This window comes from Durio zibethinus, chromosome 4, assembly GCF_047325235.1.
Source record: "Durio zibethinus cultivar Kanyao isolate XHJ-2024 chromosome 4, ASM4732523v1, whole genome shotgun sequence".
Lineage (NCBI taxonomy): Eukaryota > Viridiplantae > Streptophyta > Magnoliopsida > Malvales > Malvaceae > Durio > Durio zibethinus.
In genome coordinates, this window is record NC_143165.1 from 1219237 (window position 1) to 1229108 (window position 9872).

At 32.5% G+C, this 9872-nt stretch overlaps 3 protein-coding genes across 11 annotated transcripts; all 3 read left to right on the plus strand.

Annotated features, from left to right (window-relative positions):
• Positions 1-434: 434 nt before the first annotated feature.
• Positions 435-3273, plus strand: LOC111287861 (late embryogenesis abundant protein At1g64065-like). Of its 8 annotated transcripts, XM_089758962.1 has the most exons (4): positions 435-1812; positions 1885-1972; positions 2504-2832; positions 2944-3273. In XM_089758962.1, the coding sequence occupies exon 1, from the start codon at positions 747-749 to the stop codon at positions 1392-1394; it is 648 nt and encodes a 215-aa protein (XP_089615088.1). In that variant the 5' UTR covers positions 435-746; the 3' UTR covers positions 1395-1812; positions 1885-1972; positions 2504-2832; positions 2944-3273. The 8 variants fall into 8 exon arrangements, with proteins under 8 accessions (XP_089615088.1, XP_089615086.1, XP_089615083.1 ...); XM_089758960.1 differs by having other exon boundaries at positions 1885-2832; XM_089758957.1 differs by having other exon boundaries at positions 1885-2832; positions 2950-3273.
• Positions 3274-5309: 2036 nt separating this feature from the next.
• Positions 5310-6761, plus strand: LOC111288225 (uncharacterized). Its single transcript, XM_089758901.1, has 5 exons — positions 5310-5528; positions 5650-5741; positions 5839-5997; positions 6103-6267; positions 6349-6761. Exons 1-5 carry the CDS (start codon positions 5372-5374, stop codon positions 6709-6711), a joined length of 936 nt encoding a protein of 311 aa, XP_089615027.1. The 5' UTR covers positions 5310-5371; the 3' UTR covers positions 6712-6761.
• Positions 6762-6883: 122 nt separating this feature from the next.
• On the plus strand, positions 6884-9804 carry LOC111287549 (uncharacterized). Of its 2 annotated transcripts, XM_089758963.1 has the most exons (7): positions 6884-7647; positions 7718-8058; positions 8274-8405; positions 8492-8689; positions 8763-8969; positions 9054-9235; positions 9327-9804. In XM_089758963.1, the coding sequence occupies exons 1-6, from the start codon at positions 7500-7502 to the stop codon at positions 9189-9191; spliced, it is 1164 nt and encodes a 387-aa protein (XP_089615089.1). In that variant the 5' UTR covers positions 6884-7499; the 3' UTR covers positions 9192-9235; positions 9327-9804. The 2 variants fall into 2 exon arrangements, with proteins under 2 accessions (XP_089615089.1, XP_022733907.2); XM_022878172.2 differs by lacking the exon at positions 9327-9804 and having other exon boundaries at positions 9054-9312.
• Positions 9805-9872: the final 68 nt, after the last annotated feature.

Genomic DNA, 9872 nt, shown 5'->3' on the forward strand with positions numbered 1-9872 from the left:
ATTTGTTACAGATATAATTTATTTGTTAAATTAGTAGATCTTAAAATATTATTTATGATTATTCGTTAAAGTTAAAATAAATATAAATCAAATTTATTTACAAATTATTTATCAAATATTTTATTTATTTATATCATCATATATAAGTGAATTGAATATAAAAAAATTTTACTATATTGGTGATATATTAATTTAATCAATAAAATTTTAAATATTATTCTTGATTATTTATTAAATTTAATAAATAAATATAAAAAAGTTGAATTTATTTACGAAATATTTATTAAATATTGTGTTCATTTTGGATCAATGATTATATCAACAATGACCACAAATTGCATGAAACATGAACTCATGGACTGCCTAACCGCCCAACATATTTAAATGCTCATTGATTTGATTTTTTTTCTTTTGAATATTAGATTTTGACCATTCTTGGATAAAGTTTCCAAATTGAATGAAAATCCTTGTAATCAAGTCAAGTTTCCTCTGTGCATCACGTGAATTTGGACAGAAATAAATAAAAATTCATTCATGTCTAGCTCGTTTAGCTTAGCTTATTCAAGGAATAATAAAGAAATTTATGCTACATGCTTTTATTAGCCTGCTCTTCGTTGTTAGGTAGCCGCTAGCATGGGCTGTCCGTCTTCAGTTTGAGTGCTTTTTTCTTATTATTTGTCAAAATAAAAACAAACCCACTGTGTAAATCTGCAAAATTTTCAGCCTGGAAGAAAGAATTATCAAATATGGAGGTGGAATCATTGAGAAGCAAGAATGGGATATCAATGGCACAGCCAGGCAATACAGCGGCCAGTGGCATCAAGCGTAGGCTTAGACTTAGAAACATCTGTTTTGGAGTGATGGGTGTTTTGATATTCATCATAATCCTGATAGTCATCCTGGCTTTCACCGTTTTCAAGGCCAAACGCCCCGTGACAACCATCGACTCTGTCTCCTTATCCAACCTGAAGGTTTCTCTGGATTTGGCAAGACTCCAAGTGTTGCTGAACGCTACCCTGGATGTGGATCTTTCAATCAAGAACCCAAACAAAGTTGGGTTCAAGTACAAAGACTCGACTGCACAGTTGAATTACAGGGGTCAGCAGGTAGGCGAGGTTCCAATTCCAGCTGGTAAGATTTCTGCTGATGAAACGGTTCCCATGAACTTGACACTGACTGTCATGGCGGATCGTTTGATCTCAGATTCAAAGTTCCTTTCTGATGTTAGGGGTGGTGAATTGCCCCTCAACACTTTTACTAAGATTTCAGGCAAGGTTAATGTCTTGAATCTGTTTAAGATTCATGTTGATTCGTCCACTTCCTGCAATTTTATTGTCTTTTTATCTAATTCATCAGTTGGGGACCAAGACTGCAAGTATAAGACAAAATTGTAATTTTTTTCATTTCTTTCTCCTTTTGGATTATATACTATGCTTGTACTTGTCTAGGATATCAGAAGCTTGCTTTGTACTTTGTAGTCGTATTCTCGTTGTTCTTTCCACATTTTACCCTCTACTTCTACATTTTTTTTTTTTGTAATTTTCCATAAATAGAGATGGTATCATGTTTTTTTCTTCGTTTGTTGCTAATAAAATTTGTGGTATGATTCAACAAATCAGGCTTTTTATTTATGTAAATACGTTTCCTGTTAGTCTTTTTTCCCTTTGGTTGACAATTAATTTCTCACCCTGTGCAATTGGAAAGCTTTAATACTTATTTATCCAATTAATTTAACAAACAACGAGTTCTGTCATAGATGCAAGTCATGCCTTCATGCTGCTGCTGCAATCAGGCTACTGAGCAATTGTGCTGGTGAGAAACTGAGAATCATTCTGTTACAGTAGATTTTTTCCTTTCTCATGATGCTATCAAATTCATGAACAGAATTCCTTGATGTTTCGCATGTAACATGACTAGAAGAACCATCCCGATGATCGGTTGTCTAGTGGAAGAACATGGGCTTTATAAACAGGTATTCTGGAACATAGATGACTCTTTATAGATTAATAAGAATGCTTTTATTCATGCTGTAAAAATATAACTTATCAAATATATAGTACTGTACATGTTTTTAGTTGGGGCACTTTGCAGAAAGCCATTTTTCAAAGAACTTAACTCAGGTGATGATCTTTAACTCGTGATTCGTATTAGAATCCTCAATCCTGAGTTAATTGCTTGTGTTATGTTCAGTGTTCACTTCTGAGCTTCAGTTGCAAGAATGAATCATGGATTGAAACAGTTAAGAATGCCATCCATAAGTGACATATGGTTTGTTTTTGCTTTTACAGTAATCAACTAAAATTAGATTTTTTTGAGTTCTCATTGATTGATTTCTATGTGATGATAGTAAGGTGCAGTTAACTAGATTTCATTAAGCTGTTACTAATGTTTAATATGAGTATGCAATTGATTCCAGCAAATTGACAACTGCTTCAGCCTATGGTGATTCTAGTTGTTCAACATCATACAGCATCGAGTAATCTATGCTTGACTCTTTTGGCAGATATGCATCTGCAAGCAGAGCTACAAGGTGGCTTCTTGGAAGTCTGAGCTTGATTGTTACTTAGAAGAGCCTTTACTTTGTGAAGCATGTTCTTTGACATGCTAGGCTGCTGGTGTGCAAGTAGCCCAAGATTTCCTACATTTATGGTTCATGATATCCTTGCAATAATACCTGTATCAGTTGTTCCAACCATATTCTGCTTTCACTGCATCATATAATTTCAAATACAGCTTTCAGGACCTGAATTCTCAGATCACAGATGGTCTGGCTTGCAGCCGGGACAGGTTGGAAGTGCCAAATGAATTAAGTGGAATTTTCAGATTGTTAAGGTATTCTAATCATGGAAGCTTCTCCCTTTTACTTTCCTGTTGTTTTATTTATGATTAATGAATATTATTTGCATAACCTGACATGCTTTTGAATTTTTGTTGGACGCTAAGGAGCAGAGATTATCCTGGTTAGATTCAAATAATTGTTCTCAAATACACAGTAACTTAGACAAGGAAGCAATCTTAAGCGGTTCATAGATATGATAATGCAAATGACCGGCAAAAGAAGCAAGCGTTCCTTAAATTTTGGAACTTTCAACTTTTGATTTTAATTTCATTTTCTGATACCTTTGCCTATAATCTTATCATCAACCTTTGGTTTAATGTGACAGCTTGGTTGGTTGTGTATTTGTTCCTCTTTTTGGCATAGACATGGCTCACTTTTCGCATCGTACATGCTCTCATATATAATATATAACCAGGGAAAGTATACATTAGGGATGAGTTTTTGATACTTTGAGTATTTTTATGTTTGGACTGTTTTGTTTGAGAAAATATTGCAGAAAAGAAAATTTGAAGAGAAATGAAATATTGAAGCACTTTGCTCATATTGTTTGAGCATTGAAAAATCTATTTTACCACTGACAGACTCACAATTGTTAAATGAGTAGAAAGATGTTTTGTCTTATATATAATTCATTTTCCTTGGCCATCATGTATACCATCAGACTTTCTTCCAATAGTTGTAGTTAAGAGCCATTGAAGAGAGGTGGCCTGGAAAGACAGGCTTTGCTGTGGGATGCTTGATGTTTCACCCATGCATTATTATTATTATTATTATTATAAATTAAGGCAGTCATGAACGTTAATCATAGTTGTTAATTTTGTTTCAGTACCGGCTATATCAACCAATATACTCTAGTTATATCAAAATACGATATATTCAAAGATGATTTTTCATATCAGATTTGGTACTGAATAATTATCGGTTGTTTTTGTTAGTTTTGGCCTATTTCGTTAAATTTTGATGAAATAACTTATTTCGGTCAATATATGAATGTGAAATATATTTTGTAATTTTTTACTTGTTTTTGTAATTTAATTATATTTAACCTAATAAAAATAAAATTAATTAATAAAATAACCCTTAAAAGTTGAATTTTTTTTAATTTTAATTTTGTTTTTATACTTTATTTTTTTAAAACAAAGTTTTTAAGTATTTCAATTTTTTTTCAAGAAATCAATTATACTCCTTTTATAAAGTTTAACAATTATAAATCTTTGGTTAATTTTTTTCATCTCTTTATTTTTATCTTAATATTTATACTAAAAATATTTATTTAAATATCATACAATCAGATTAAGTGATTAAAAATTTCATGAGAAATTTATGATATTATTTCTTATGATTTTAAATTTATTTATTTGATTTTTGAATATAATACATATTTATTTTGTAGATTATTAATAATATTATAATATATAAGTTCATATATATTTATAAATATATTTATATTAAATCAAAAAATTTAAAATAATATGTCGAAATAACTTATATTGATATATATTATATTTTTTAAAAAAAATCAAAACATTATTTGATATTAATAATCTTAACGTTAATTACTAGAACTAAGAATCTAACATATATCAAGCGGTCGTTGGCAATAATATAAGCCCACAATGTAAGCCCTGCAAATTGAAGGTTCAAACTATAATACATTAGGATTTTTTAAATTATTTTCTAGTAAATTTTTTCAAAGAAATCAAACAGAGTGATTGTTGAATGCTTCAATTTGCATCTAAAAATAGTGAAAATGAAACAGGTATTAGTAATTTATAAAAAAAAAAAAAATCAAAAGAGAAATAGGTTATGGATTTAAGAGAAACTTACAAATTGGTTTTTGAAGAATTGATGTTAACATATATTTTATTTTAATTTTACAAGAAAGATTAAAATATTAACATATATTTTAATTTTAATTATTTTTAATTTTTTAAACATATCTTAAAAAACATGTATTATCTTATTAAATATATTAGTAGAATCTAAAACTTCCACCCACAATAAATAAAATAATTTTTCGAATTATATATTATAATAGTAGATTTTTTTGATTAAAAATTAAACTTTAATAGTGCACATGCAAAAAGAAGCATAGTGTATTACAGGTTTAAATATTTTTTTAAAGATTAATGTCATGAATAATTTTTAAATTATAATAAAATATTTAATTTAATAATTAAATTTAAAAAATTTTTAATGCGATATTTGAATTACAAATTTGTTAATCAATATAATATATAAAAAATTATTTATTTATCATTTAAAGATAACTATATATTAAAGATGAATACTTCCTTAATTACTATTTTTTTAAAGAATTACTTCAAAAATAAAAGAAATTGAAAAATTTTGACACGGATTGTGGGGTCCACCTATAATATTTTCCACAGCTTTAGTCTCAAGGACTTGTTTTAGACTTGGGACCGAAGGAGTGATTGCTTCATTATTTTCTATTTATTCAACATTCATGTTCACATTAAAGCAAAGCTCCCCCTGCTATATTCTCTTGTTCCTGCTAGAAATTCCCTTCAAATGAACAACTTCAAAGGTTATGGATTCTCGCCGTCCAAGCAAGAGCTCATCGGATACCTACAGAATAGAACATTATTGCTTGGCTCTGATTACTTGGTCCAACATGTTACTGATCTTGGGAGCGATATTTGCAGCCGGAAGCCTTGGGATTTAACTGGTACGTATTTTTAACTACTTATTTTCGGATATTTATTAACATAACAACCAACACGCATATGTATATGTATGTATTTATATATTTATATGTGTTTATGTATATGCATGTTTTTAATTTATAGAATATAATATGATAACATCGAATAACAAATGTGAAACAAATCAACAATTATGTTCTAATTACTTTGAACACGATCATATTCCAACTCCAGAGGTTAGATTTCTTCTGCAACAAGTTATTGCTATAAATTTTTTTTTTCATGTCAATGATGAGGAATACTTCACAAGTTTATGTTTTGTCTATACTTCAGGTTCAACTAGACTTTCATCAGGAACCATTAGTCGAGATTGAAGTATCTAATGACTACAATTGGATTCAAAATCAATCAAGTGAACCAACTAATGACAACTATGAGACATACCCTGAAGAAAGAAGCAATCAAGAGAACTTTGTCAATGATGGGAATGAAGTAATCTCAAACCTGAAGCCATGAAATCTCGAAAATTATGTTGCAGATTATTAATCAATGGCTCATCTAACATCTGTTGTTTTTTTGTGTTTGTCTCAAAATCAGCTCTATACCAATCAACATGATCATTCCTTCCAAAATGTTGTCATTGGCAATGATGAAACTCATCCTAAGGAAAGAAGCAATCAACATAATATAGTTGCAGAGAATAATGGCTTCAACTTGCCTGATAATTTCAGTAGCTGTCCTATAGCAGATACAAGCCAAATGGTGAGAAACTTTCAGATTATTTGTCCATAGATGGAATAAACATATCGAAAACTAATATTTGCTTTTCTATATATGATTCAGAACCTGTTTGGCTTTGATGATTTATGCTTGGACGGGCTATACCTTCACGAGTTGTATGGAGTGCAGGAAGCACCTGATGACAATGGTGATGGGGTTCAAAATCAATCTAGCATCAACCAGCAAGTTGCTGATGAGTTCAGGAATTCAAATTTGATTGACAATGGAATTGCCTACCCTGATGAACGAAGCAAATCAGCTGCCGCTGCTGAGATAGAGGGCTCAAGCTTTCCCTCCTTGGGCATGACGGAATCTTCCTACTCAAATGAGTCATTCAGAAAAAGATCCTGCATGGAGCATGAAGGATCAAGCATTGACATGGAAACTGAAGTGGCTCAAGCTCAAGCCAAGAAGCATAGATTTTAATAGCAAATGGACACAAGTTGATTCCTATAATATATTTGATTTAACTCAAATACGGTGGAGTTAAATGCATGAATTTAGTTCTAATTTTAAACCTTTTACTTTTTAGAAAAAAATATTATTTTATACACTAAAGTTTTGAAATTTCGAATTTGAAGTTTAACGCAATTATACATGTAGCCATTTGTTCAAAAAATAAATAAAAAACCTAAATAGACATGTTCAATTACTTTAACCCACATGTACAAATAAATCATGTACACGAAGGAAGATCCATTTAGTGGGGAACATAACAAACTAGCAAAAGAAAGATGGAAAAGGCCAGAAGATGACTGGCCAGTGGCCGGTGGCCAATGGCCAATGGCAGTCAAAAGGAGAATAATAAAGAAGATACCCTGGAATGGAGTAGATTGAAATTGGCTGGTAATTTCCCTAAAGAAAAATGCCATTCACTCTCCTTTTGTTGACATCATTAGGCTGTGAATGGCTGAGAAACGGAAGTATGCGGAGGGCCATTGAGCCAACCTGTCCCTAAACTATTGGTTTAATTAAAAAAAAAAAACTTTCACTTATCACCCCTGCTATGGACAAGAAATTACCAGAAGAAACCCAATAAAATTGACTAAGCTTTATTCTTTGGTAAATCTTTAGTAGGATTTACCAAAGAATTTTACACAATTAAGTAGCAAGGAAGGAGTCTCAGCTTCATTGTGCTATAAAACATAATCTGGTGGCTCCTTCCTTCTTCCATTGCAACGTTTTCCAGGTTGATCTTATAGATTTCGGAGGAAATGAACGATATAAAGGGATATGGATTCCGACCATCCGATGAAGAACTTATTGGATATCTAGAAGATATAACATTCGGCCATGATTCTCTCGTCCAATATATCACTCAACTCAAAGACATCTGCGAGTTTCAGCCTTGGGAATTACCTGGTAAGTACTTAGATCTTGTTTAAACTTTACTTCCCATGTGTTTGTGACTCTGTGTAAACGTGTTTTCCAGGGCTTTCAGTGCTACAGCCAGGTTGTAGGGAGTGGTATTTCATCTACTCATTGAATCACAAGTACCAGAGAGGTAATCTGATCAAAAGAGTCACCAAGGAAGGATACTGGAAGTCAACAGGCAGGCGCCGAAAGGTACTGGCTAGTGATACCAAAGCAGAGATTGGCAGCAAGAGGTCTTTAGTTTTCCATGAAGGTCGTCCTAAGGGTACCAGCACAAAGAAATACAAGACCATGAACGAAAACAACAAAGACAAGACCAAGTGTAGATGCTACAACAGGAACAAGGCTGTCTGGGTCATGCATGAATATCAACTCAATACTGCAACTCCCCCTAATCAGGCATGTTATTGACTGTTTCGGGCTCTTCCATGCAATGTTCATTCTTGTTTTGCTCCTGAATTGTGAAATTTTTTCATGAATAATGAACTCAATTGGGAAAGTTGATCACAGATAGCTCTAAATTCTTCAAAAAGATCACTAAATATGATGTGATAAAGATGTAGAAGTAATTGACTCTGATGTCCAAGCTTTTTACTTCCTGAAATTTTTTGCAGACCACATTTTTTCTGGGTAAATTAATGAAACGATCTGAGGACGCCAGCATTTCAAACAACAAAGGTGCATCAAATCACGATTTGCCTTCTGATTTAAGAAATCAAGTTGCAAAGGACACAACTACTCCAGAGGTTAGATGCCTTATTGAGAAATTCTTTCAACACTTTCAATCACGATGAACTTGTCCCAAACTAATGTCTATTTATCCATGATTCAGGGCCAGTTTGACTCCAATAAACCATTAGTGGAGGTAGAAGCATCTGGTGGAGTACAAAATCAATCTAGCACCAATGAACAAGATAATGGTGCTCAGAATGATGAAACAAGCTACCAACATGATTTTGTTGATAAGAATGAAGTCTCTAACCTAGCCTCGAATTCGAGAAATTATGCTACAGTTGATGCAATTTCAAGAGTAAGAAACTTTTTAATCATTTACAGGTGTTTAAAGAATACTAGAAACTAAGGTTCATTTATCTATCCTTCAGGACTCTGTAGATGTCCGTGGATTGCTAATAACACAGCCAGAATCACCAACTGGCAGTGCTGTGGTTCAAAATCAATTCAGCACTAGTGAACATGGTAATCCCTCCCAGAATTTCACCTATCTTGAAGCAAGAAGCAATCAACATGGCATAGTTGCTGAGATTGAGAGCTCCAACTTGCTAGCTAGTTTTGAAAATATCTACCCAACGGTAAGACATGAGAGTTTCTAATCATTTATCCATAGAGATAATGTAAACATTGGAAGAACTAATATCTGATTGTCTATGATTCAGGATTCGTCTGACTATGATCTTTGCAATATTGATGAACTATTAGCAATGATAGATACTCCAGATAACTGTTCTGTGTTTCAAAATCAATCTAGCACCAATGAACAAGATGCTAAGACCAGGAATTCCCTACCACCCTAAAGAAAGAAGCAAATAGGCCACTGAGATTGAGCATATCAACTTATGTGAGTTTGTTAATTGATATTTTTAACTGGATGTAATAGTTATGTCTCATAATTATGTTAAAGTTTGTTCAATTTGATTCTACTTGTCCAGGTAATCTTATGTTATCTACTGTTAAACTCTACAATTATGCTCTTTAATTAGCCGTCTCAGAACAGCTTCAATGGACGCTGACTGTTTCACTGATCAATACGAGTATTCAACTTTAAAACCGGAAACTGCATGTAAAAGAAGACCAAGTGGTTTTTAATCTTTGGCTATGGTCTGCGGGCACCACACTGTTTAGGCTTCATTTGGATGCCATCTACCGTTGCATTAGAGAGGGTTTTGACCCACAACCGCACCGTGCTGTGCATTTGAAGAGCAACCCCTCCTCCCACCCCACCAATGCATTAGGGGGCGCTCAATTGCATCACCTTTCCAATTTCTCATTGAAGGGGAAAGGGGTCCAGTAGTAACGAATATATCCAAACAAACTGCTACCGCTATATTTGCATCTAAATACGTATCTCAATATTGCATCTAAATACGTATCTCAACTATTAATTTTAATCTCATCGTTACAATACTCTATCTCATCATTATTGCTGTTTTTAATTTCATTTAAATTGATCTTATCATTCATCTAAATAGATCTTT

What these genes read in the sequence shown, in the direction of transcription:
- LOC111287861 (XM_022878535.2), top strand. Translation starts at nt 747, where the DNA reads ATGGAGGTGGAATCATTGAGAAGCAAGAATGGGATATCAATGGCACAG.
- LOC111288225 (XM_089758901.1), top strand. Translation starts at nt 5,372, where the DNA reads ATGAACAACTTCAAAGGTTATGGATTCTCGCCGTCCAAGCAAGAGCTC. An exon ending in GAAGCCTTGGGATTTAACTG is followed by an intron (nt 5,529 to 5,649) that starts GTACGTATTTTT and finishes TTTAATTTATAG; the next exon opens with AATATAATATGATAACATCG. An exon ending in TAGCAGATACAAGCCAAATG is followed by an intron (nt 6,268 to 6,348) that starts GTGAGAAACTTT and finishes TATATGATTCAG; the next exon opens with AACCTGTTTGGCTTTGATGA.
- LOC111287549 (XM_089758963.1), top strand. Translation starts at nt 7,500, where the DNA reads ATGAACGATATAAAGGGATATGGATTCCGACCATCCGATGAAGAACTT. An exon ending in CAGTTGATGCAATTTCAAGA is followed by an intron (nt 8,690 to 8,762) that starts GTAAGAAACTTT and finishes TCTATCCTTCAG; the next exon opens with GACTCTGTAGATGTCCGTGG. An exon ending in TTGAAAATATCTACCCAACG is followed by an intron (nt 8,970 to 9,053) that starts GTAAGACATGAG and finishes TCTATGATTCAG; the next exon opens with GATTCGTCTGACTATGATCT.